At 48.5% G+C, this 27,887-nt stretch overlaps 2 protein-coding genes across 3 annotated transcripts; both read right to left on the bottom strand.

The window, feature by feature from the left end:
• ccdc149a (coiled-coil domain containing 149a) lies at window positions 1–18,789 on the bottom strand. Its single transcript, XM_029251702.1, has 11 exons — window positions 18,589–18,789; window positions 16,047–16,208; window positions 15,770–15,808; window positions 15,326–15,433; window positions 15,076–15,192; window positions 13,671–13,843; window positions 13,390–13,462; window positions 8,646–8,730; window positions 8,024–8,168; window positions 7,726–7,802; window positions 1–2,490 (listed from the first exon to the last, which is right to left on the bottom strand). Exons 1-11 carry the CDS (start codon window positions 18,640–18,642, stop codon window positions 1,871–1,873), a joined length of 1,653 nt encoding a protein of 550 aa, XP_029107535.1. The 5' UTR covers window positions 18,643–18,789; the 3' UTR covers window positions 1–1,870.
• A 2,191-nt stretch (window positions 18,790–20,980) lies between these two features.
• On the bottom strand, window positions 20,981–27,692 carry LOC108938732 (2-5A-dependent ribonuclease). Of its 2 annotated transcripts, XM_029252277.1 has the most exons (8): window positions 27,648–27,692; window positions 26,232–26,325; window positions 23,336–25,389; window positions 22,905–23,068; window positions 22,591–22,811; window positions 22,332–22,461; window positions 21,803–21,903; window positions 20,981–21,721 (listed from the first exon to the last, which is right to left on the bottom strand). In XM_029252277.1, the coding sequence occupies exons 3-8, from the start codon at window positions 25,368–25,370 to the stop codon at window positions 21,595–21,597; spliced, it is 2,778 nt and encodes a 925-aa protein (XP_029108110.1). In that variant the 5' UTR covers window positions 25,371–25,389; window positions 26,232–26,325; window positions 27,648–27,692; the 3' UTR covers window positions 20,981–21,594. The 2 variants fall into 2 exon arrangements, with proteins under 2 accessions (XP_029108110.1, XP_029108111.1); XM_029252278.1 differs by lacking the exons at window positions 22,591–22,811; window positions 22,905–23,068; window positions 23,336–25,389; window positions 26,232–26,325; window positions 27,648–27,692 and having other exon boundaries at window positions 22,332–22,557.
• Window positions 27,693–27,887: the final 195 nt, after the last annotated feature.

Genomic DNA, 27,887 nt, shown 5'->3' on the forward strand with positions numbered 1-27,887 from the left:
TATTATCCACAGAAGGGACAAAAAAAAACTCAGGATCACATGGAAATGATTTATATGAAGACCTGAGCAACATCACCTACGAACTGCTAGAATGGAGCTTAACTACAGAAAACCCCTGCCCTTCAGCAATAAAGGCATGAGCCAGAAAGCACTCCTTTCAATGTGCCCATTGTTTGCAGAGATCCTACATTTCCATGTCACTGCATCAACTCCCAACACAAAAGCTGCCGTGTCAACTATCAATTCCAAATATGCAGCTCACAACGATATGAACTCTCCCAAAAGATCTACACAGAACTGCAGGTCCACGCTGTGCCCACCCACAGAAGACGACAGAATTCAAGACAGCCGGCTGGCAGGAAGGCGCTGCATTTTGCGCTCTACAATCCGATGTGCGGTAGGCTGGCACTAGCCAGCGGCGCACGGCATGGCCTCTCCCTGCTGCTCCTCTGGCTTTTGTTTAAAAAAAATAGGGGAAAAAAACAAGCTGATGAGCGATTTTCCCAGAAGAGCCCCCTAATTATACCCTCCATGCTCAGATCTGCCCCGCTCAACCTCAGCTTCTCCAGAGGCAGACGCTGGTGGCTGTCAACTCGGCTCACCTCCCACCCAGGATGCCCTGAACCCCCGGCAGCCAATCACACCCGGGTGGACTCTTGGCCCAGGGTGCATGTGCCAGAGAGACAGCCCTTCATATTGGTTTTGGCATGGGCTGCCCAGCGGTGACCCCTAGCATCATTTCTTCCAGCCCTGTCAAGTGGAAGTTCTGCAAGCCCCCCCATTCGCAATGGCACCTGCCCTCACATTTCCGCTTTCGTACACGACTGCTGACAAAAGGACACCAAGAGGCGTGCACCCATCCCAGTCCAGGGAAAGAAGGGCACAAGCTACGAAGAGCTGCAGAAACATAAATAACCATGAACCACGTAACCCGTGACTAAACGATAAGCACAACTCTCTGACCGACAGCGGTGATACGTAGACTAGACGTGGCTAAGACCGGCGGGAGAATGGAGCACTGTGCTTGTCCATCTAAGAAGGAAGAGGAGAGTCAGATTCCATTGTGCTCATCCCCAGAGAAGGGCATTTGCACCCTCCAGAAGAATGGATGGCTCTGCCACTCCAGTCCATTTTGTCCCCCCTTCTGACCTCATTAGACTTTTCAGACAGCGTCCAGCGTCACACAGGGGCTCTGGGCCGGCAGCAGACGGAGCGCAGAGACACCAACGTCGTCTTTACAAAAGCTCAGGACGTGTTACCTGACCACACAAAACTGAAAATTGTTGATGCGCTTCTCATCTCGACACACAGATAGGCGGGAGTGGCGGCTTAACGTCCCTCGGCAGGACGCAGCAAGAGCTCACAGCCACTACCATTCGAGAGGATCCCATGAGATCTGCAAACCCATCAGGCACCTCGAGAGTCCCATCAATACCCTCTGTCGTCCGTTCTAGTGCTGTGTGTCCACACCTGGGCCCTGAGTCACACCAATCTGGACACAAAATCACAGTTTAACTCTCACTTCTCTCTTTTCTGCGGGTGGGTGGGTCTGCAGAATGCCATTTTTCCAAAAAGGTTCCCTGAAAAGTGATCTTAAAATCCTAACCCCAACGCAAAACCACACAAACTGAATAGTACAAAGTCAAAGCACACCCGCTCACTGATCCATTACTTCTGCAGCTGATACATTTCAGGGTTTGCGGCGTAAGGGGTCTGATCCCAGCTCTCTGGCCTCCTGCTGATGTCTTACACTACAGGTAACGTACAGAGGTACTGTCACACCAAGTGGGTCACGTGGACAAGGCGCGCCGCAGAGAGACGAACGCATGGAGCTGCACTGCAAAAGTCTCCTTTTGTACGTAGGAGAAGACTACGCCAAGCTCTCGTGGAAGTAACTGCTACTTTGCTCTGCGGAGGTGTCGGGGCCCGAGAGCGTGCCGCGTGGGTGTCCGCCATCACAGGGCTGCGCTAAGGATTCTGTGTTATGTCCTGCCTTGCAAAGGGAGATCTGGGCACCTGTGATCCCATAAGGATTTTCCCCAGCAGTGTAGTCTGAGGGATCTCCTTCTTCTTGGGGGAGCAGGTCTTGTGGGTTTGAGTGCAAGGATGCGAGGTCAGATGGGGACCGGACCCACACGGGAGAGGCAACTGGGGATTCTGCCATCTGCCCGTCTCCCTCCACTTCACCGACACGTGAGAGCGGGGCGGTCGGGACTTCCGGCACCCCTTCGGCTCGCTCGGCAGCAAAGCGGTCCGCGCGAACGGCCCCCAGCTCAGAGACGGCCTGCACGTCCGTGAGCCTCGCGATCTCGGCTCCTTGCTGATGGACATCTCCCGGCGACAGGTGCGGACAAACAGGCGGGTCCGCGTTGGCACCGTTGCCATCTGGACCGGTCCGGGAGTCCCGCCATACTTTTGGGTGGCTGTCAGCACCAGCTGCACCCCGTCCCCATGTCGACACTGCGCCACTTTCTGTCTTGTCATCTGATCCTTGGGAGACAAACAAGATTAATGGTCATGGTGTGAGCGCAATGATAGCAGTGGCGCACCCCCGTTCGCCGGCGGGTTCCCGCGCAAGGAAAGCCGAGCACGGTCGCACGCTCCTCATCACGCATCCTCTCCTTTCTCCCCCCTACTTAGTATCTGAGCAACTGTAAAATACAGCAATTATGAAAAAATTAATTACAAATTATAAGACGAGACCGGACTAAACGTAAACGCCACTTTAAAAGCAACGACCGCTTCCAGGCGCGTTTACCTTTGAAAACGCGGTACGCGAGAAAGGAACAGAAAACACTTACGAACTGGCGAAACGGCACCTGTGTTAATTTCCGGAGCTGTGCTAAATTGGCCGAGTAAGTCCTGCCGTCGGTAATGTGCGTCTGAGCTCTTTTGCAGGTAGGAGCCCAAAATAACTGCACCGGTGCGGCCCATCGACAGGAAAACGAGCGTGACACCCGGCCCGCTGATGAGAACAGCTTAGTTCTGCCACCTCTCTCAAATCTGCTCTAATTTCAGGGATTACTGACCCATATTTGTGAACATTCAGCTGAAAGGTTAAAGACCGCAAGGCGTGAAACCCACCTCCTGCCTCCCGAAACCCCACCTCTGACTGGGGAAAGGGGGGGGAGGGGAATTTTGCACGGCACGGTCCATATTTATAGGACCTCTTCGAAAACACGCCCCGGGCTCTGAATGTCAGCGGGCAGAATTTGCTAGCATTTTCAAAATGCCATGGCATTTGGGAGGAAGGGATACTTATTCGCCGGCACCAATGGGAGCCCAGCGAGGGCCTTGCAGGGACCGCGTGCGTGCGCCGCTAATTACGGCCGCTTTCGCGCCGCTCTGGGGGCGCCGCTAATGAACAGCGCAGCCGCTTACACACACGATTACGCACCGACCTCGGGCGCCACCGACGGCTGCGGCCTGCACGGTTCGGGGGCGGACCCTCCCTTACGATAATGCCGCCCTGTCCAGAGCGCCGTGTCCCTCTGCAAGAAAGCTCCCCGGCGGAGGATGCGCTACCGGTCCCCGGTGCCATCGGCCCGGTTGGCTCCGACGCAAACAGAGAAGCGGAGTAAAAACAGCCCAAGAGGAGACGAGTGTGAGCGGGCGGAAAGAGAAGCCGGTCCTCCAGGTCCATGGGAAGTGCCTGTGGTCCACATATATCTGGCTTCATTCATTCCTTTGGTCTAGAATGAAGTTTTATTGGCCATGCTCTGCCACAAAGTAGAATGTGAGCGATAGAATAAAAACAGCAGCAGCAGCAGCAGCAATAATTACAGTAAAAACTGAATGCAAGACTGGAATGACTGTGTATTACAGGCAGAAAGACAGAAGGTGCACTTTAGATAGACAGATAGATAGATAGAACACTCCTCTGTACAGATGGAAGGGGTTAAAAGTCATTCTCACTCGCACCCTGGTCCTGGAGCCAGATGCCTTCAGATCATCATGGCGGCGATTACACACGTGCACAGCCATAGTTTAGAAACACTGGGTACACCTGGTCCTGCGCTGCGTTCTGCAAAGAAAGGCGTGGGCGGTGGGGGCTTCGCTTCCCAACAGGTCGTACCGCCAGGCCTCGCCTCCGGCGTGTTGTCGGAGCGGAGCTTTCCGGAAAGGCGTATTTCGCCCAGGAGGATCGCAGCCCTCCGGGGGCTCGGCCGCGATTCCATGCCCCCCCCTTCAGCCCTATACCCCCCAGGATGGCAGTTTTCCCCTTAACGTTTCCGTCCGAGTCGCGCCCCACCGCTCCGTCTGGACCCGGCTCCGTCCATCTCGCTGCGGCCGCTCTTCGCCGCTCTAACGAAACGGGCTCCACGATTCCCCCTCCGTCTCGTCTACAAATTCCCTAATAACAGCACATTCCCTAAATGTGTTTGTAATGTGAGCAATCATTTTCCGTAATGGATGCTTGTCAGTTTTATGGTGAGAGAATGACAGTCTTATGACAGGCGAGCCTCGCAAAGCAGAGGATGCAAAAGGCCCCAGGGCCGGGAACCAAAGAGCCACAGCTCCCTCTGCTGAACGCAGGCGGAGTGACGCCGAGGGAGACGGAGACCCGGTGACGCGGGAGAGCCGCGCTTTCCTTCTTTCGCCTTGGCGAGCCGAGATATTGAGCGCAGAGTTGAGGGATCTTTTATTAAAACTTTCTGCTCCATTATTTCTCTTCTCAGCTTATATGCGCGAGAGAAGGCGGCTTTTCCCCAGATTGGGGTCGAACCAATTCCGCTCGGTTGCCTCTCCTCCGATTTCCGGGAGATACGGCCACGTGCGCATCGAAACGCCCCCGTTTTAATCGCAAACAATATGCCCACGATATCGTCACGATCGCACCGGGAACAGCGAGCATTAACACGAGGGGACGTTGTTCTCATTGCAATTCGGGCCTCGCGGGATGATAAGGCCGCTGCCGATGGCAGTTGAGCTCGCCACGCTAATGAATTGCTTTATTCCACGTATCAAAAGCGGGCGGAAGCGTTAAATGAAACAATGAAACGAGATCATTTCCCCCATTTAGTTTTCCTTGCCGAAATCTGGCTGTCGAGTGGCTCAGAAGGGTTTAGCGCGACGGCGTGCAAAATGTTCTCCGTTGCCTGAAAGGAAATTGCTCTCAAATGTTTCCGCGCGGAATCGTCTCGGATATTTTTGGAATCATCCCCAAAAAAAAAAAAAAGAAACGCTTAAGCGGGGGGTTTTTCGCGGCGACAAAGAAAGACATGTTTAATTCATTCCCGCTTAATCCTGAGGAATACCGCCATTCGTTTAGGAACGGCGCCGTGTTTCCCATAAACGCATCAAAACGTGGAAGCTATCAGATTTGACGCACTGATGGGAAACGCGGCAGCTATAGAGGAGCGCGCAGCTATCTGTCCATTCGGGCTGAGCTCCTCTTCGTTTTGGGTCACAGCGATACGGAGTCAATACTGCCAATGCTGCCAGGGCGCCAGGCGCGGACGGCGGTGCGATACGGGCCCGCCAGACACACGAGGCCGCTTCATAAACGCCCCTCGGCTGTCTGCGTCCGCTTCGCGGGGGGTGTACGCGCACCAGGAGGAAACGCAGGCCGACGGAACGGCGCCCAAACTGCAGAGAGAGCCGAGGACGGATTCGAACCCGCGACCCTCGAGCTGCCGAGAGCCACCGCGCACATCCAAGTCCGTAAAGCCCCGCCTTTGTTCCCCGACTCATGAATCTGACTGCGGAAATACAGATGCACTCCTCTTGTAAATATTCTGAAACACGAGAAGGAGAAATGAAAGAAAGCAGGAATATACTAAATGAATATACTAAAAAGGCATCAGCTAAATTAATAAATGAAAATAAAACACACACACACACACACACACACACACACTTTCTGAACCGCTCGTCCCATACGGGGTCACGGGGAACCGGAGCCTAACCCGGCAACTCAGGGCGTAAGGCCGGAGGGGGAGGGGACACACCCAGGACGGGACGCCAGTCCGTCACAAGGCACCCAGGACTCAAACCCCAGACCCACTGGAGAGAAGGACCCGGTCCAACCCGCTGCGCCACCGCACCCCCCACATATTTTATAATATTTCTAACAAAAACTATGCTTGCCTTGCCTGTTTTAATATGTTCATTCAGTCATTCAATATTATGACTGCTTGTCCAGCACGGGGTTGCGGTGCTCCGGACTCTACCCTGAAAGAGCAGGATGTGACGCAAAGTACACGGCGCGCCAGTCCAAGGGTGCGTGGATGAGTTTTATTGTTAATTAATTTGGTTTTCTCAAAGTTACATGCAGTGTTAACCTACTTACAATTATTAACCCATTTATATAGCAGGATAACTTTTACTGGAGCATTTAAAGGTTAAGTACCTCGACCAAGGGTGCTGGAGAATAAAATACATGAAAATGCAAATGTTGTGAAGTGAACACAACCTGCATTTACCCTGTGAGTCAACACACACCAGCAAAGAGCACCAAAACATCTCACAATTTATTTAGCAGACTTTTTTCTCCAAAGTGACTTCCAATGAACTCTATGTAGGGTCACCAGCCCACACACCTTATTCACCACAGTGACTTACACTGCTGGATACACTACTTACACTGCGTCACTCATCCATACATCAGTGAAACACACACACACACACACTCTGTCACTCACACACTACGGGCAAACCTGAACAGCATGTCTTTGGACTGTGGGAGGAAACCAGAGCACCCAGAGGACACGGGGAGAACATGCAAACTCCAGACAGACCGAGCGGGGATCGAACCGACGTCCTCTCGCACCACTCAGGCGCCATGAGACAGCAGCGCTACTTGCTGTGCCACCATGAAACCCAAAGCTGAATCAGAGTGTGGAAGTGTCATAATTCAACTCACTCACAAGTGTTTTTTTTTTGCTTTGGAGAAAAGCGTCTGCCAAATGAATAAATGTAAATGTTTACAGCTCGTGTCTGGTATTCCTGAGCATTGATGAGCAACAAGTTGAAGTGTGCGGCGTGTAGTAGGAGTTTGGCGAGACAACACGTTTTTATTTTTTGCCATTTACGATAAAATTTAATTAAAAAAAATCGACTAGGTACAAAAGAAATTTCTATTTATTATAGTTACAGTCTATGTGTTTACAGAATCTAATCGGCTAGTAAATCAAGGCCTGTATTATTACGTTTCTACTGCTTGCGAAGTTGGGGTGAAGGTGGCATTGGAGTTACAAACAAAATGAGTTAAGAACAGACTTTGGGACTGAGTGGCATTTGTGTACCGAGGAGACTGTGTCCAGGAGCAGCGGGCTGAAGTCTGTGCACTCGGAGCTCTATCACGGCATCGGGACACTAAAGTCCATTTCATCGGAACCTGACCACTTCCCCAAGAGTTCATGACAGGCGACAGAGACGGCCGTGGCCACAGCCACACGTAGCACCCTTCGGGACCAAAGCAGATTTTAATGTATCTTACAGGGGAGACAAGTCTAAGTGGTCGAGAGGCTCAGATGCTGTTCAAACAGACACATCTGTCAGGTGAACGAGAGCCAAGGATTTGCTCCCTGTCACCACAGGGGCTCACGGTGCTGCTGACAAGGTACAACCAACCTGACAACTTAAGGTTACTTAGCATATTCCCAGGGCACAGCAGCAGCGTGGGACACTGCTCTACCGGGGATCCAGATGGTGGCGCAACTCAAGGGGCAGGAGGACTCACTGCAACACAGTCACATTACAACGAGGGTGAGAGGTGCCCACCTGGCAGACTCCACAGGCCCGACAGCTCCAGCGTCTTCAGCTTCTTCTCTAGCTCCGCCACTCGGTTTCCCAGAATCCTGTGTAAAGGTGAGCGTGCTCAGTCCCACAGCTAACTCGTGATCATCTCCGGTCCAGATCAGGACACGTGACACAAGGAGACAAAACAAAGTACTGAAAAACTGGAACAGATCTGGACGGACGGGTTCTGGTCGCTCTAGAGTACTTCGGTGAAGTCGAAACGAAGGAACGCAAAAGAAGAGATGGATGAAATACAACAAGCGGGCAGAGAGCGTCTCACTTGTTGGTCTGACGCTGGTGCTGCACCACCATGTTCTTCTCCTGGAGGGTCTCCAGCAGGGCGCTGGCCAGAGACCGCAGATCTGAGATGGACTGGGCTGTGGGGGACAGCCTGGTGCTGCTGTCCTCAGAAAGCAGCTGCTGCACTGTGAGTGAGCGGGAGAGCAAGAGTGAGCAAGAGAAAAAACCAAACTCTGCCTTTGATTGGCTGTTTGACATGTAACACACACACACACACACACACACACACACACACAATTCACCTGAAACATTTCTTAAGGGCTGTGGGAGGAAACCAGAGCAAACTCCACACAGACCGATCCGGATTCAAACCCATGTCCGAACACGGAGCGGCGAAGCACCAATGCTACCCGCTGCACCATCGTGCTGCCACAGCGATAGAGCAACTTTGCTGTTAGGTGCAAAGTATCAATGTTCATTTTCTGATCTTAAATGCAGCAAGTAAAATATGGACGCAGGCAAATAATTCCAGCAAATTCTAACGAGCAAACTGAAGGAGGTGTGTCTGCAGACTGACATCTGAGAGACAGTTAGAGACCTGTGGGGTCTGCAGCGGGACTGCAGCTCAACACGGAGATGAGATGTAGTCAAGCGGGGCTCACCTTGCCTGGCTGAGATGACCCCTGTGAGCATGCAGCTGGTCGACTGGGGGCCCGTTTTGGAGAACTTCCTCCCCTCCAAGGCACTCTGGGTAACAGCGACATGGAGACGACAAACTGACAGTCAAACAGCTGGCAAACAAACACCACACACACATAGATCTGGTTTCACCTGTGGATAAAGAGCATACAGTTTAACACATTGTACACTTTGTCAACATGGTCCTGTTGTGTCACCTGAAATCATTTCCTCCATGGGCTTCACAATAACAACAATAATGATAATAATAAATTACGGAACACCTTACATGAAAGCAAACGATTTACCCATTTGTACATCTCAGTAATTTTTACTACTCAGGGCAAGACTCATCCAGGAGCTCATAAAAGAACCCAGAACAACATCTAAAGAACTGCAGGCCTCACTTGCCTCAGTTAAGGTCAGTGTTTATGATTCAACAATAAGAAAGAGACTGGGCAAAAATGGCATCCATGGGAGAGTTCCAAGGCTAAAACCACTGCTGACCAAAAAGAACACAAAGGCTCGTCTCACATTTGCCAAAAAACATCTTGATTATCCCCAAGACTTTTGGGCAAATATTCTGTGGACTGAGGAGACAAAAGTTGAACTTTTTGGAAGGTATGCGTGCCGCTACATCTGGCGTTGAACTAAGACAGCATTTCATAAAAAGAACATTATACCAACAGTCAAACATGGTGGTGGTAGTGTGATGCTCTGGGGCTGCTTTGCAGCTTCAGGACCTGGACGACTTGCCATAATTGATAGAACCATGAATTCTGCGCTCTACTAGAAAATCCTGAAGGAGAATGTCCGGCCATCAGTTCGTGACCTCAAGCTCAAGCGCACTTGGGTTATGCAGCAGAACGATGATCCGAAACGCACCGGCAAGACCACCTCTGAATGGCTCCAAAAAAGACAAAATTAAGGTTTTGGAGTGGCCTAGTCAAAGTCCAGACTTAAATCCGATTGAGATGCTGCGGCATGACCTTAAACAGGCCATTTATGCTCGAAAACCCTCCAACGTGGCTGAATTAAAACAATTCTGCAAAGAAGAGTGGGCCAAAATTCCTCCACAGCGATGTGAAAGACTCATCGCCGGTTATCGCAAACGCTTGATTGCAGTTGTTGCCACCAAGGGTGGCACAACCAGTTATTAGGTTTAGGAGGCAATTACTTTTTCACATAGGGCCAGGCAGGTTTGGACAGCTTTTTTTTCCCCCTTAATAAATGAAATCATCATTTAAAAACTGCATTTTGTATTTACTTGGGTTATCTTTGTGTAATGTTAAAATTTGTTTGATGATCGCAATCATTTAACTGTGACAAATATGCAAAAAAAAAAAAAAAAAAAAAAAATACCCCGCCCGGTATGGGGTCACCGGGGCCCCACCCTGGAGCCAGGCCTGGGGGGGGGGCTCGCATGCGAGCGCCTGGTGGCCAGGTCTATGCCCACGGGGCCTGGCCGGGCTCAGCCCGAAGCCATGACGTGGAGCCGCTCTTCGGTGGGCTCACCACCTGCCGGAGAAACCGTAAGGGGCCGGTGCATTGTGATTTGGGCGGTGGTCGGGGCCGAGTGCCCGGCCGACCCAAACCTCGGGCGCCAACTCTGGTTTTTGGGACTTGGAATGTCACCTCACTGGCGGGGAAGGAGCCTGAGCTGGTGCGGGAAGTTGAGAGATACCGTCTAGATATAGTCGGGCTCACTTCCACTCACAGCTTGGGTTCTGGAACCACTCTACTCAATCGAGGGTGGACTCTCCACTATTCTGGCGTTGCCCAAGGTGAGAGGCGGCGGGCTGGTGTGGGCTTATTAATAGCCCCCCAGTTCAGCCGCCATGTGTTGGAGTCTACCCCGGTGAATGAGAGGGTCATCTCCCTACGCCTTCGGGTCAGGGAACGGTCTCTCACTGTCGTTTGTGCTTATGCGCCTAGCGGCAGTGTAGAGTACCCGGCCTTTTTAGAGTCCCTGGGGGGCGTGCTGGAAAGCGCTCCCACTGGGGACTCTGTCGTTCTACTGGGGGACTTTAACGCCCACGTGGGCAGCGACAGTGATACCTGGAGGGGCGTGATTGGGAGGAACGGCCTCCCTGATCTGAACCCGAGCGGTGAGTTGTTATTGGATTTCTGTGCTAGTCGCGGTTTATCCATAACGAACACCATGTTCATGCATAAGGGTGTCCACCAGTGCACTTGGCACCAGGACACCCTAGGTCGGAGGTCGATGATCGACTTTGTAGTCGTTTCTTCTGACCTTCGGCCATATGTCTTGGACACTCGGGTGAAGAGAGGGGCTGAGCTGTCAACTGATCACCACCTGGTGGTGAGTTGGATTCGATGGCGGGGGAAAAAGCTGGACAGACCTGGCAGGCCCAAACGCATAGTGAGGGTCTGTTGGGAACGTTTGGCGGAGGCCCCTGTCAGAGAGGTCTTCAACTCCCACCTCCGACAGAGCTTCAACCAGGTCCCGAGGGAGGTGGGGCACATTGAGTCCGAATGGACTATGTTCCGCTCCTCCATTGTCGGTGCGGCGGTTCGGAGCTGCGGCCATAAGGTCTCCGGTGCCTGTCGCGGCGGCAATCCCCGAACACGGTGGTGGACACCGGAAGTAAGGGATGCCGTCAAGCTGAAGAAGGAGTTCTATCGGGCCTGGCTGGCTCATGGGACTCCTGAAGCAGCTGACAGGTACCGACGGGCCAAACGGAGCGCGGCTCTGGCAGTCGCCGCGGCAAAAACTCGGGCTTGGGAGGAGTTCGGTGAGGCCATGGAGGAAGACTTTCGGTCGGCCTCAAAGAGATTCTGGCAAACCGTCCGGCGACTCAGAGGGGGGAAGCGGTGTTCCACGAACACTGTTTACAGTGGAAGTGGTGCGCTGCTGACCTCAGCTGAGGATGTTCTCGGGCGGTGGAAGGAGTACTTTGAGGATCTCCTCAATCCCTCCGACACGCCTTCCGTAGAGGAAGCTGAGGCTGGGGATTCGGAGGGGGACTCGTCCATTACCCTGGCTGAAGTTGCTGAGGTAGTCAAAAAACTCCTCGGTGGCAAGGCTTCGGGGGTGGATGAGATCCGCCCCGAGTTTCTCAAGTCTCTGGATGTTGTGGGGCTGTCGTGGCTGACACGCCTCTGCAGCATCGCGTGGAGTTCGGGAACGGTGCCTCTGGACTGGCAGACCGGGGTGGTGGTCCCTCTTTTTAAGAAGGGGGACCGGAGATTGTGTTCCAACTACAGGGGGATCACACTCCTTAGCCTCCCTGGGAAAGTCTATGCCAGGGTACTGGAAAGGAGAATCCGACCGATAGTCGAACCTCGGATTCAGGAGGAGCAATGCGGTTTTCGCCCTGGCCGTGGAACACTGGACCAGCTCTATACCCTCACTAGGGTGCTGGAGGGTTCGTGGGAGTTTGCCCAACCAGTCCATATGTGTTTTGTGGACCTGGAGAAGGCATTCGACCGTGTCCCTCGTGGCATCCTGTGGGGGGTACTTCGGGATTATGGGGTTCGGGGCTCGTTGCTACGGGCTGTTCGTTCCCTGTACGACCGGAGTAGGAGCTTGGTTCGCATTGCCGGCAGTAAGTCAGACCTGTTCCCGGTGCATGTTGGACTCCGCCAGGGCTGCCCTTTGTCACCGATTCTGTTCATTATCTTTATGGACAGAATTTCTAGGCGCAGTCGGGGAACGGAGGGTGTCTGTTTTGGTGGCCGCGAGATCTCGTCTCTGCATTTTGCGGACGATGTGGTCCTGTTGGCTTCATCAAGTCAAGACTTGCAGCGTGCACTGGGGAGGTTTGCAGCCGAGTGCGAAGCGGCGGGGATGAGAATCAGCACCTCCAAATCCGAGGCCATGGTTCTCAGTCGGAAAAAGGTGGATTGCTCCCTCCGGGTTAGGGGGGAGTTGCTCCCTCAAGTGGAGGAGTTTAAGTATCTCGGGGTCTTGTTCACGAGTGAGGGAAAAATGGAGCGGCAGGTTGACAGGCGGATCGGTGCGGCGTCCGCAGTAATGCGGTCATTGTACCGGTCTGTTGTGGTGAAGAGGGAGCTGAGTCGTAAGGCGAAGCTCTCAATTTACCAGTCGATCTACGTTCCTACCCTCACCTATGGTCATGAACTCTGGATCATGACCGAAAGAATGAGATCGCGGATACAAGCGGCAGAAATGAGTTTCCTCCGCAGAGTGGCTGGGCGCATCCTTAGGGATAGGGTGAGGAGCTCAGTCACCCGGGAGGAGCTCGGAGTAGAGCCGCTGCTCCTCCGCATCGAGAGGAGCCAGTTGAGGTGGCTCGGGCATCTGTTCCGGATGCCTCCTGGACGCCTCCCTGGGGAGGTGTTCCGGGCTTGTCCCACTGGGAGGAGGCCTCGGGGCAGACCCAGGACACGTTGGAGAGACTATGTCTCCCGGCTGGCCTGGGAACGCCTTGGGGTTGAACTGGAGGAGGTGTGCGGGGAGAGGGATGTCTGGAGTACTCTGCTCGGACTGCTGCCCCCGCGACCCGGCCCCGGATAAAAGCGGAGGAAGATGGATGGATGGATGGAAAAAAAAAAAAATCAGAGAGGGGGCAAATACTTTTTCACAGCACTGTGCCTTGACGAAAGGCACTAGGAGTGAGGGATTCGAACCTGGGTCCTTTGATTGCAAGGGGATCGCTCTGACCACTACACCACCTGCTGCCCCATTAATACCCACCAGTGTAAGGTTCCAGTCAACATGACTGGTGACCCCTCCCCCATTACCTTGTACTTCATCAGACTGGTCTTGAGCAGACAGAGCTCCTCTTGGACTTGTTTATATCGCTCCTGCAGGTACCTGAACAGGGTCAAGGACGACAGGTAACGCGATGAGGGGAGGAAAACCCATGACCCCCGTTCACTTCCAGCACGCTGTGATTCTGCACGGCAATGTGTCCCGACCAGAGACACACTTGCTACGAGTTGCCTAAGCGTATAGGGATTTCAGCGTTAACCCTAGAGGACCTTTCCCACAATGCCTTGGTGGCCAGAGATCAGCATTCCACCTGTTCTCCATGCAGAGCGCGTCCAGGTCGACGATGCGGTCCTCGTGGCCCCCCAGGACACGGACGAGCTCGCGGTTGAGGCGCTCCACCTTCTCCTGCAAGGCGGCGCGTTCGGCCTGGGTGTCCTGCAGCTCGTCGCTCGTCGCCTTCAGACTTCGTTCCAGCTCCTGGTTCTGCTCACGTGGGGAAAGGACGGACGTGCGGAGGCGTACGGCTCACGGACCCACACATCCGGGGTTCGCGCACAGAACCACCGCAGGGCACATATTTATCAATTTCACTGGCATCGATCAGCCAAGCAACAGTTGTCTGAAGAAACACAGTTGGGACTCAAAGCCTCTTCCTAATTTCTTCCGTTTGCAACTCCAAATCCACCTTTAACACCAAGTCGTTACCATTAAAAGCTTAATAAAAAAAGATGTTCCTTTATTTTTAGGTTTCTAATATGGCTATAATAAAGGATATTATTAAAAAAAAAAAAAATTGCAAGACTTTGATATTAAATGTAGAATACAATACTTAATACTCTTCATTATAAAGTTTATAAATAACTTCGAGCCACATTAAAACCAAGAATAAAAATCCTGTCCAAAAACTGCCGATTACGTTCCGATTGTTAATCGATTTATCCCATAAACGCATACAATATCGCTCATGTCGTTACTGATCACCGACAATCAGGAACCCCAGACACGGGCTGTAAACACCGGGGAACTGAGTTGTACCGAGATGTCTGCACACCCCCCACCCCCCACAGTGGTGCTCTTTACTGACATCTACTGGCTGGCTGTTTAAATACAGGTGACATTCACACCACTGCACACAGCAATCCTCAAAAAACAAAACAGAAAAGTGAAGCAACTGAAAGTAAACAAATGGGAAAATGCATCTCAGAAATGGGTAACTTCACTGGAATATGAGAAAACAGCGTATACGGTCCCAGCAACCAGATGTTTGGATCATACCAGAGGGAATGCTCTTATCCTAAGCAGAACCATGCAGGCATTTACATATTTAGCAGATGCTTTTCTCCAAAGCGACTTCCAATGAACTCTATGTAGTGTTGTCAGCCCACACACCTTATTCACCGCGGTGACTTACACTGCTAGGTACACTACTTACACTGGGTCTCTCATCCACACATCAGTGAAACACACTCTCTCTGTCACTCACACACTATGGGGGAACCTGAACAGCATGTGTTTGGACTGTGGGAGGAAACCAGAGCACCCAGAGGGCACAAAGAGAACATGTGAACTCCACACAGACCGAGTGGGGATCGAACCCATTTCCTCTCGCACCACCCAGGCGCCGTGAGACAGCAGCGCTACTCGTTGCGCCACCGTGCCGCCCCAGACGGGGCTCGATCCAGTCGATCGACGTGTTCTTCTGGAACACCACCTACCTGCAGCCCCGCCTTCTCCAGTTGCTGGACGAGGTCCTCTCGCTCATGCGGAGGGAAGTGGCGGACACCCACCTCCTCGTCTCCCAGCCTCTGCCTGGCGATGGTCATCCTTAGGAGCTGTGGGGGAGGTCAGAGGTCAAATCCTCACGGGCCTTCTCCGCGGGGCCTCCGAGACGAGGTCTTGCCGGAGTCTTCCCCGCTGCGACCCGCCAATGCGGAAGGCGGCGAAGGGCGGAGGCAGGCGCCGTACCTTGTTGTCGCCCTGGGCCTCGGCCAGTCGCTGCCGCAGCTCCTTGACGTCGTCGGCCAGCTGTCGGCTACGCTCCCGCGCGTCCCTCAGCAGCTGGGCCAGGTTCACCTGAGCACGGGAACGGGACGAGAGCAGGTCGAGAAGGAGGTGGAGCGGCACCCGGGAGACCACGTCATCCCGTCGTCTCCTGAAATTTCCACTAGGTTAAGAGCGCCCCCCGCAGGACGCAGTAGGAAGACACAGGAACTTCCAAGCTGCATGTGGCAGAGAGGAGCAAAGATGCAGTAAAACACAACGCGCTTCACGTGAACCGCGTTGTATTTTACCGCATGAGTCCGAATCAGTCGGGAAATATCCGGCAGGGCACAGTAAACATGGGGGAAATCGCGTGCGCAGCAGTGAACACACACACACACACACACACACACACACCTCTTTTCATACCTGGTTCCGCTTTTCAGGCGGAAGCGACGGGTCTCCATCCTGCAAAGCACAGCAATACACTGAGTCCCCCGATCCAGCGCATCACGTCAACCTGGAACCGCACAACTTTTTCCATTTCAGGCTCGAGCCGTGCCTTCTTGAAAATGCGAGCAAGTTGAATCGCCGAGCCTTAAACGTAAAGCCACCCGCTCTTACGGAGTCGTTCCGGGGACGAGCGAGCGCCTTCCCCGCAGGAGCGAAGCGAGCCGAGGTCCCGCTCGGACGGCCGCCGTCTTACCACGAGCTCCCGGTACTTCTGCTTGAGGGCCTGGTGGCGCTCGCGCAGCTGTCCGGCCATCAGCTTGTACTGGTCGCGCTCCTGCTGACACGTGTCCAGCTCCTTGGAGAGGATGAGCAGCGCCTCCTTCTTGCTCTCCAGCTTGCGCTTGCACACCAGGAACTGCAGGGGGGGTAACAGGGGACCTGTTCTTACCTTCTGTACCTCACTGCAAGAGGGTGCCAGTATCGCTCGCTCTCTCTCTCTCTCTCTCTCTCTCTCTCTCTCTCACACACACGCATTGACATTTATTCATTGAGCAGACACTTTCCTCCAAAGAACACTTTCCGTGACCCACAGCGTTCGACACGCTACGTACGACGGACCGCCCCTCTACACACCGCTGAAACGCACATTCTATGTCACACACGCTATTTAGAGTCACCGGTTCACTTGAAAGGATGCCTTTGGACTGTGGGAGGAAACCAGAGTACCTGGAGGAAAGCCACGCAAACACGGGGAAAACGTGAGAACTGCACACAAACTGAGCGGGGATCAAAGCCACGTCCTCTCTCAAAACCGCCGTGGTGCCCACGCACGCACACGCGCACACACACACACACACACACACACACACACACACACACAGAGCAAATTTCCTTATTCAAAGCTGCAGACACAGCCTCCACGCACACCTCGTTCCCGGCAGCCTGGAACGTTTCCTACGGCGCCTGGCGCGTGTTTGTTTTACAGACCTGGTCAAACAGCCCTCCGGCACACACACCTTCAAAAGACAACGCTTCAAAACGTTTCCGGCTACGAGCGACTCGAACAGCTGCTACCGATGGCGGGACCAAAAAGTCGTCGCCAAGACTCAGCGCAGAGATACACAAATATCAGCTGAGACACATCAGGCTTGTTTGACACCCCACCCCACCTCGCTGTTTCAATACTTCTCCCTTCTACACAGCAGGGTGATTTTTACTGTATCAGGGAAAGCGCTTTGATCAAAAGGCACTACGGCAGGATGCGGGATTTAAACGCAGAACCTTAACTGCACGACAGCAGCTATAACCACCACGCCACCTGCTGCCTGCTCTCCGTTTACTTCTAGAAACGAAAGAGCAGAGCAGCTTTCACCGCAGTCACACCGCGGTATCTATGAATGATTAGCAACGAGTTATTTAAATGGGATCTCATATGGCAAGAACCGCATTTAAAGCACCTTTTGGCTTTTTTTTACACATGGTCACGTGTCCTTCGAGGCTCTGAAGAAGACCTGGTGATGATTACAGGACCCAACCCAGTAACACAACACACACTCCCTCTTAGCAGGTCCCTGCAGCAACCCGTCAACGTGAGTAAAGACAGGAACGGGGCTGGCGGAGCGCGTTTACCGTACACTGGTAGAGCGCGTGCGAGAAACGGCCCCAATGCATCACGTCCCACGCTCAACCAGAGAGACCGACAACCACGGTGATGGGAGTTTTACCCCCTCCCGGGCTGTGTAGAGCCAGCTTTAGTGTCGCCATCAAGATCTCAGAGTCAGCATATGAATTCACACTCTGTGTGTGTGTGTGTGTGTGTGAGAGAGAGAGAGAGAGAGAGAGAGAGAGAGAGAGAGAGAGAGAGACACACCCTGGAAAGACAAACAGAGCTGGCCCTGGTGAGGTAAAGGGAGGAGATAAGCGGGCAAATTGTCCCTGCAGATGCAGAGCCTGAGGAGAGTGACCTGTGCAAGGAGGTTTTAAATATCAGTTCATCAGAACTGATGGCAGCTATCAATACTGATATGCTAATTAGCGATAGTACTATTAGTAGTGAGCGTGTGTTTGTTTCTCTCGACGTGGAGAGAACGCAACGCCTGGATGTACTTCAGGTAGACGGTTCAGTCAATACAGAGGGGAGTTCGCCGCTGGCATTTGTGCAAGAATCGGGACTCGGACCTTATTTATCTCTCCGGTCGGTTGGTTTACAAACCTGGATCATGACATTACACACGCACAGCCAACGTATTAAACACTACGGTTAAACTTGACAGCTTGGAGGACATTGAGTCACGTGATAAGCCAGTTCAATATGTTTTGTTGAAGGGCCTATAAAAAAAAAAAGTCATACTTGTTCATTTGTGCTTCTTCATTCAGCAGATGCCTTTCTCCAAAGCAACTTACAATTATTATTATTATTAACAACTTGTATTTAGCTGATGCCTGTGTCCAAGGTAACTTACACTGTTAGACACAAACACTGTACAGTCAGTCACCCATATACTGTACTGTAGAAGCTCACACTGCTGTCCTGGCAACGTAGAGAGAGCAGTTCATCTAAAACATGTCTAGGGACTGTGGGAGGAAACCAGAGCACCCGGAGGAAACCCAGCAAACACGGGGAGAACACGCAAAGTCCACGGAGACTGAGCCGGACTCTAAGTCCCGCAGCCCAGCGACTCGGAGGCACCAGCGCTACCCGCTGCGCCACCTTGCCGCCGTCGTCACGCTGACAATGAATGAAAGAACGAACAGCGTCAATCCGGGGAGGAGCGACCAGGCTGTCGGACACACACCTCGCTGACCAGACCCTGCCAGTCACTCTCGCGTCTCCTGGACGGATCCATCATGATGATCGTTTCTTGAAATTTGAAGCTCCGGGACCCGCCGTGCTGGCCACGTGCTCCCAGCGCGCTCCCCCGGCCGCGATCGTCTCCAGGACCCGCAGGCTCCTCCCGCAGACCTCCGACACAGCGAAGGCGCCGCGGCTATGCTATCTCCCCTCCTCGCTGTGGACGCGTCATCGCTCGCAAACACAGGTGCGTTCCTTCTCCGGCTCCGGCTCCGCCTCTGCCTCCGCGCTTTGCTCGTCGTGGGCCACGTGGCTGCTGCAGGAGCCGGACGGGCTCGTGATGTCGCCGGAGCGCAAAGCGGAGGTGAAGAAGTCCCGCCTGCCCAGGCTAGTGTGAAGCGCACTCCTGCACGAGCAATAGCGCTGTCTGTGGTCAGAATGATCGAAGTGTACTTTTAATTATAGAAAAAAATGAGAGGCCGTATCAGCATCACAACGTCTTATCCGAAAGGACAAGTGTGTATGTACTGCGTAAATCAATGTGTTTTTTCCGCTTCGTGCGCAGGCGGTATTACCCGCGACCCAACGCTAGGTGGCGCAACGTGAAAATTAATGAGAAAACGGAGAACTGCGTAAAAATTTAAAATAAAGACAGAAGCGTTGCTTTGCGGACTGCTGCGTGTGCATTCTCACATGCATATTCTTCAATGTTTAATGAATTCGTGTTAAATTTTGTAAAGATGAAAAATTCAAAAACTTTTACAACACCCTTTTTTTATTTAAACCAAAACAATTACAATCAAGCAGGAGTAAAGTTAACATCAAGATCTGTTTTCAACACGCTTATAGTATATACTGTCGAACTAGAACAAAAAAGGTATAGCATATTGTAACGGCGTTAAGAGGGGGTGATGTAAATTCATGTAAGTAGTTGGTGTTCCGTCCTGATTGGTTGTAAATGGTACTGATGCGCTGACTGCCAGTGAGGAATTCTGGGAACTTCAAGGGGTCTCCCCCACACCGTTGTGGGGAGTGCTGAGGAACTCTCATGAGTTTAGCGTCTTGGAGGCGGTGACCCATTAAAAAAAAAAAAAAAAAAGGTCCCTTTCTTGCACTTTGAAGTATTTGCTTGTAAATAACTATGTGTGTTTATATTAATTTGTCATTTATCCACTTTATTTTATGTTTAGTATAGTGTAGGTTAGTTTGCTGTGTGGGTGCTTGTTCGTTTTCTATATGTGTTTGTACCATACACCTATTCCACTAAAATGGTAATGGGGGGATGTGTTGTGAAAAGGAAAATGCCCAAGAACGGTATAGGTAAGGTGTACGGTAACACCCTGGTAAGAGGCCAGGGGACCACCCCTCTGGAGCGGTGGAGTTACGGGGTAAATTCCTTTTAATTACATAGTCTTTACAGTAGTCTGTCTTATTTTATTATCGGCATGATGGTTTTTAGGATTTATTTATTGAATAAAGATTTTAATCATTAGAAATGATGACTTTAGAAATTATTTACCTGTCCAGTTGGACAGTGTGTGGAACCAGACACCTTTGGGGGCTGATAATCCATTCTGATCCATGAGGGGGGAAAAAAGGACACCCTTGCCACAGTATGATTAGTACTATTATGCAAATTATGAATTACACTGTATTCATAGATGAGGGAGAAGGAACAAAACCTGCTAAAAAAGTCAGAGATGAATAGAGGAGTCTCCCAAAATGATCAGTACATAATATTGCCTAGAAAATGATACATGTATATATAAATGAGCATTGATAGGTGCAAGCATACAAAAACTATTTAGTGTGGCCCTGAACACAGCTTTATAACTGCTTAGGACAATTTTTTCTTACAGCTTAACTTTTCATACAACATGATTATATCTTTTTTCCCTTAAAACACCCTTTTCTAAGTCTTTTGGCCTAAACACAATTAGAAATGTTTAAAGGAGGAAAACATGTCCTTCTAAAATATTTTTCAAGTTTTTTGACAGAACTGTATTTCTTTCACCAGTAAAATTTGTCTGACAAGATCAGCATTCATATTACTGTACTAAAGCTGGTTTTTTGTTCTGTATTTCACTTATTTATGTTTTCCTCTCCTTTAAATACAGAAAAAGTTAACAAAAATGTTGAATACGGTTACAACATGTTAATAGAAACAAAAATAGAACAGGAAAGGTGCAGAGACAGCTGAGACAGAGGAGTGCGAGTACTTAACGAGAATTTCACCTGTAAACCCAGGAAAATAAGTTTTAACCCCAGTAATATAGTGACAAATAAAATAGTCATTCATTTGGCTGACATTTTTCTCCAAAGCAATTTACAATTATTTACCCATTTATACGGTTGGATAATTTTTGGAGTAATTTAGGATAAGTACCTTGTTTAAAGGTACCACAGCTGGAGGTGGAATTTGAACTAATGACTTTTGGGTCCAAAGGCAGCAGGTACAGTGAAATGTTTTAGGTTGCTTTCGTTAAAGGCACTAGCCAAAGAACAAACTAAAATACATTTTGAATAAGCACCATTCACTTGATCATCTTAACATTTCTCAATTCTTTTAGTAGTAAAAGCATCCTATTCTTCCTCCAGCCAATCCATTCTAATTTCATACACCTGATTTGAAAGCCATCCTTAATTTTTCTGTGTGTTATCACACAGGATCCAGTAATGGAACTAAAAAGCCTAATAATTTACAAGTATGAAATGTGATCACAGTTCAGGCGGTGTTACTACACAGGCCACATTTAACTATTGCTCTCCAAAACACCTCCTCCTTACCTTATCAACATTGCATTGCTTACATTAAAACATAAGGACAGGGTCTGGATGTTAACATATCAGATATTTCACAGCAGCTGTGAAATGGTATTGGTGCCCTCAGTAGTTTTTAAAAAAAAAAAAAAAAAATTATACAATAAAACTGCACATGTTTCAGCTCGAAGTTTTGTTTCTTTGCAGAATTTAAAACTGTAGATTGAATCTATAGGTGACCCCCACAGGTTTATTTTCGGAAGATTTTTCTAAGATTTGGTCTTGAATTCCAGTCCATTTTTTTGGCAAACTTGTACACGCTGCTGAAGAGGTCCGGGAAGGTGGCCATCAAGTCAAGTGCTTCAGCATCTGTAGGGCTACAAAGAACTCCAGCTAACACCTAGTAACAGTGCAATGATAGTATGAAGACATGGTTCGTGTGGTCAAGAGCCGCTTACTAGTGCTCATGCAGGTTGCGTATGAAGCGCAGCAGCCCCAGGGTGTTCTCAGGGTACCCCTTCTTCTTGCCTTCCAGCTTCTGAATGAGTTCGGCAGGCAGCTAGAAATACATAACTCGCTCATTATGAAAATTATTTACTCCATTATCCTATTTGTTTTGCAAAAAGCAATAATGTAAATTTGTCAACAGAGAGTTTACACATGTGAAACAATTCTTGGCTGATAACCTGAAAAATACATGACTATGGGTGTTTTAATTTACAGGAAGTACTATACTCAAGGGTACTACTGCTGGAGGTAGGAACTGAACGTAAGTGGTTAGGGTCCAAAGAAACATCTGTAACCACCGTACTACCTGTTGCCCCCACTCTTTTGCCTACCTTTTCAAAAGTGCTAACCCTAATATTCAGGAAATTCAGCAATACAATGAGTCATTTAAGAGTTACAGTAAATGTGAGAGCAACCCACATCAAAGCGTACTTCTTGTGTTCTTCACAGAAATGAAGACCCTAAAGATATCAGGCCTACCTTTGACTTCCACTGAGCAAAGGACCTCCCATGGGTGTATTCATTGATGTTTTGAAGGAGCTCATCACTAGCATCGCTGTAATTCTGAACTTCCTTCTGATTGCCCATTTTCTTCAAGTACTCTACTCTCCTGGAAGAAAATGTGTAACCACATAAACACACAAGAAAAACTGATATTTTATACAATGACAAACTCCTAGATACAGCTGATTGCAGCTGTCAAATGCATCAGTGACATCACTGAATTTAAACTTCATACTGCTCTGGTTCCCAGAAGTAGGGATGAGCAAGTGTTTCATCAATCCTTGGTCTCTTGTTGGGATCCTTCTGGATCATCCATTCTATAAGGTCCTTTGCAACTTCATCTTCCACCTGATCCAGGCAATAGTTCCCCTGGAAAATGTTAGCTTCACAAAGGGCTCCTTTCCCAAAAGGGTGGTGTCCACCAGAGAGCATATAGTAAATCAGCATTCCAGCCACCTGTAAAAAGAAATAAAAATTAGTCCTACGTTACAGGCATTGGAGAAAGACCAGAAATGTACATGTACATGCATTCTCACTATTTAAAGAAACCTGAATGTCTGAGGAGCGTTTGTATGCGTTTCTAGCATCTTCATCCAGCGTCTCCTGGGCCATCCAGCACCTTGTTCCCACGCTGGCGGTGTGCAGAGTGGTTTCCTGCCAATGAAGTCTGCGACTGATGCCAAAGTCTGCCAGTCGTGCGCTTCCATTTACATCTGTTCATGAATCATTATAAATTGTATTTGACTTAGAAATAGATTTGGATTTGATTATTGTAGTTTACTTACAGACTATTCTACCAATTGTCACTGCTCACAAAAAATGTACCAATTATTTACTAATAATTTACCATTAATTAAATTATTTTCATGTCTAGAAAATGTTTCATTCATTACAACTGAAGTCTCTTGATCTTGGCTTGGAAAACTGCATTCTGATAATAAAATCAGGGAAGGTTAGAGTCCAAAATTGTCATACTTTACCTATCAGAACATTCTGGGGTTTGATATCCCGATGCAGTATTTTCATGTCGTCATTGTGAAGGACACTTAGACTGTGGAGGATGTCATACACAATTCTCTTTAAGACAGAGGTGTTGTCCTTGGGTACGTGCTCTTTGATGTATTCATCCAGAGTGTACTCACAAAGCTGGAGCACCAGGTAGCCAAAATTCTCATCTTCAGCAAAATCAATATATCTTACAATGTGAGGACTCTCCAGCTTCGGAAGTCTCAAAAACTCACATTCATTCTTCAGAACCTGATAGTTTGACTTGAGCATTCTTTTAATGGCCACTTCTGTACCATCGTCTCTCAAGCCAAGATACACTTCAGTTCCATCGCTCCCCTTTGCAATTCGGAAATTTTCATTCACTGCAAGGTTTATGCTTCCAACTTTGTACACTTCATTTGCACTTAAGCTGACAAACTTCTGCAACTGCGACTTCCACCGAACACTGATTTCATACCACTGACGTTGCGCAGTTGTAGACTCACTGACAGAAGTCCTTATCTCCTTACTTAGATCGTCATTAATAGAGCCTGACTCTTGTACTGATTTTCCAAGCTCGTGATCAGAATCTGTGTTACTTATGGATTTGTCTTCCAGTCCAGAAGGACATCCACTTCTTTCCTCCTGCGTTGGTAACTGTGATTGTTTAGGTTTCTTTTTCTTCTTCTTTTGCTTTTTCTTCATTGACAAGCTGAAACTTTTGGATTCCTCAATTACAACATTTGCAGGCTGCAGAGCAGCACCTGGTGGACTCTGAAGAGCTGTATTTAGCGACCTGAGTTTTTCTTTCAAGTCTTCATCCATCCCTACCTCTGCTTTACTCAGCACCACCTCAGGCACTGAGGTCACTCCCGAGGATGCCATGGCAGGGGGAATACATTCAAATGCAAACAGGTTAGCAAGTATGGCATAAGTAAGAGTCCTCAATGAAGAATGATGAACTGAATTTGTGAAAGGTAAAACACCCTTATAAAGGCTCATTGCCAAAGTGCTGTCCCAGCCATCTCTCTTTCCCAATGTCTTCTGTGTAATTATGTATAGCAGTTTGATGATATTCATTCTGAGCTCATCACGCACTTCTTTTCCCAGTATCTCAGAGGAAAGATATTTCAGTAGTTTAGGGATTATTTTAAGGGAATCCTCAACAGATACTTCTTTCACAATGCAGAACACCACATTTAGGCTGTTTACAGCGTTCCATTGTGCTCTAGGTGGAATTCGAGAAAATCGTTCAATGGTTTCCTCTATATATGAATCTAGTTTCTGAGACTCCTTTAGGAATTTAATGCATATCTGCTGGTACTCCTCATTCCTGAAAAAGAAGTCCACCAATGTCAAGTGCGTTATGGGGTGTTCTTTAAACAAGTCTTTTCTAAAGTGTTCAAACACTTCTTTTGGTGATTTACGTAAAACCAAATGTTTAAAATCAAAAAATATTTTCATAATGAGAAAATCTTCACTTTTTGTAGCAAAATGAGTGATGATTTCGACTAATTTTTCATCAACCTCTGGATTTTTTCCATAATTGCCATCTGGAAATGCACCAGCCATTATCAGTTCTTTCACAATGTCAGCTCTGTCCATCTGAACAGCATTCTGAAGTGGTGTAGTAGCTTCTCCTGGTATTTCATCTGGGTATGCTTTGGCTTCAAGTAATTTCCTCAGAATACTTAGTGTGGAATGTGAAACATAATGGAGTGATCTCCAGCCAAATCTTGAAGGTTTGTTGGGATCTGCTCCATTTTTCAAGAGGAATGTACAGGTATCCTCCTTCTCAGACCTAACTGCAGCCATCAAAGGGGTAATATAATCTCCCCAGATTGCACAGGGGTAGAGGCCATTGATGTCCCTGTTTCTATTAATCAGCTTCTTCAGCTTCTTCAAGTTCCCATCAATAACACATTGAATTATAGGATCTGTGTGTTCTGGTGGTGGTACTGTTTGTACTTGCACTTGTGTAGGTAATGCAAGCGGAAAGGTTTGTGAAAATACGAATGACATGGTCATTTCATAACTGAATCAAAACCTACAAAAAAGAAATATTGCAAAAAGTAATTGAAAGTGTTGTATGCATAAATACAGAGCAATATATGCTTCAAATATGACAAACAGCAGATGTATGTATTTCACTGAAACTGTTTCATTATATAATCATTTGAGAATATTAGTTTAGCTCAGGAGCTCTTAACCTGGTGGCCATGAACCCCATTGGGGTCAGTAAAAACAGGCTTTCATTGAAAAAAAGCACTAACTATAGTCACAAAAATATTGCTAGGCTGTTATTATCTATAACAGTTATATGCGAATGTAATCAGTTTTCAGTAAAACACATTCTTGGCAAAATACAGAAAAATATATTGTCCTGAATTTAAATATGAAAATTTCTCTAAAAGAGGTCCTCAGCTTTTGACATTTTTTAAAGTGGTCCATGGCGTAGAAAAAGTGAATAACTAAAATTAAGTTGGTTATAAGTAGATAAGAGTCAGGTAGCAGACTATGTGAAGTTTATCTTGCATTTATTTTTTCCATCAACATTTATAACATTTATAATTTATTATATTTTATCGTCATGGGTTCAGTCTGATTATTATTTTTTGCATGAGCAGCTACTCAGTCCATGACCCTGACTTGCACAAGCAGATAGTGACAGTGAATGTGCTCATTCTTTGTTTCTAGCTCATATCTTCATCTGGTGATTATTCCTTTTTCCCCTCAGTTCACACAACGTGCTGAGCTACAATGATGTATTCCATCCTGGAAGAACACGGCATGAGGCAGGGAACACCATGGACAGGATGCCAGTTTACTGCAGGGCAATCACATTTCTCTCTCTCACACACATAGATACAAAGACCAAATAAGACTTACCAATCCACCCGAAATACATGTATTTGCACTGTGGGAGGAAACCAGAGCATCTGGAGGAAACCAACACAATTATTGTGTAGGGTTAACCCAGCTTCTGTAGAATGGAAAATGACTGTTACAAACAACTTCACAGATTTGCATGGAGAGAAATTTATGAAAATTTTTATAGTTGACGACTTAAACTTCCCAATCTCAGCTTCCCTGTTCCCAAATAATTGTGCCTCATGGATCCAAAAATTCAACATTCTTAAGTAGGGCCAGCAGGTATTACTGTACTTAGAGCTGTCACCTTTGGACTTGGAAGTTGCAGGTTTCAATCTGACTTTCTACTTTCGTACCCTTATATCAAGATACGTACCCTAAGGTTGCTCCAGCAAAAATCACCCAGATTTAAAAATGTTTAAACAATTGCAGTTAGCTAATTACTAATAATGTCACAAAGCATCAGCTAAATGAATAAATGTTATATATGACTTCAATAACCCCTTCCACAGCTTTGTCTCATGAAGTGATGGACCAAACTACATGAAAAATGTCATGAACAACTTCCATCAGGAGCACAACCACAACCCAAGTAAAGACTATTTCAAGACAATCGAGTTTAAAAACTGGAGCTGGAGAGTTTGGACATAGAGTGTAATGACTGGAACTGGCTTTGGAGTTAATGGTTTGGTTTTTCAGCATAACTGGATGAAATGGCAAATCTTAAGTTTAGTAGTTGCTTTGTAAGATGAGCTGCCAAGTTCAGAGTTTGTGTTAATCACTGTGTTTCCTTTTTCATTTTCTTGCTCTCGGCCATGATTTTACTTTCAGTTTCGATTCGAGAGTTACGGTACTTGTGTTCCACTCACAAAAAAATCTAGACTACAAACGGATTTCTTTGGACTTTTGTCAGTTAAATAAAGCCAAGGTTCAAGAGAATTTAACGAAATCGCGGCAAATAATTCGTGTAATTGCATGATTTAGAAAATATCCCAACTTTTCCGGAATTGGGTTTGCTTTTGTATTACAATCAATCATTTCGATTTCTCCACCCGAGAGACTCGAGCGCGAAACCCGATCCTCCAGTTCTTACCTACATAACATAGTAACTTTATACTGCCGTTTGAGAAATACGAAACATCGTACTTTCAAGTACTTGCCCGTTCATTTTTAATTCATATTATTTTTCCCAGTTCATTTTTTTTCTTAACATTTTCAAACATTCGTGTGCAGAATACGCCGCTGCTGGTAGTAGTACTTAGTACTACTAGTACTAGTAGTACTACTAGTAGTAGTTCTAAACTTTTCACATTTTTCACGCACGTTACCTCTCAGACTGTCCCCAGCCCTCGTATATAATAAATTCGTCTAAATATAAAGCACCACTTTTATTTTTCTTTTAATTTTAGGTACTAAACAAAACCACAAACTCACCCGTCTTCCGTAAAAGTGAACTGGGTCGCGTGCGACGTGTGACGTGTCCCGCCCGCGCGCGCGCGCCCCGAAAGGAGATGCGAGGTGTTGTAGAGCGAGGATTCCCGCCTTCGTCTGTCTTTTGTGCTGCACTTGAGGCTTCCAGGTCTTTCTACTGATCCTCAAGGGGTTGAAGATGTATATGAGGCCACGTGTGAGACCACCAGAGTTTGGAAGAAAGAGAGTACAGGGTGTGCCCCC

This window comes from Scleropages formosus, chromosome 5, assembly GCF_900964775.1.
Source record: "Scleropages formosus chromosome 5, fSclFor1.1, whole genome shotgun sequence".
NCBI lineage: Eukaryota > Metazoa > Chordata > Actinopteri > Osteoglossiformes > Osteoglossidae > Scleropages > Scleropages formosus.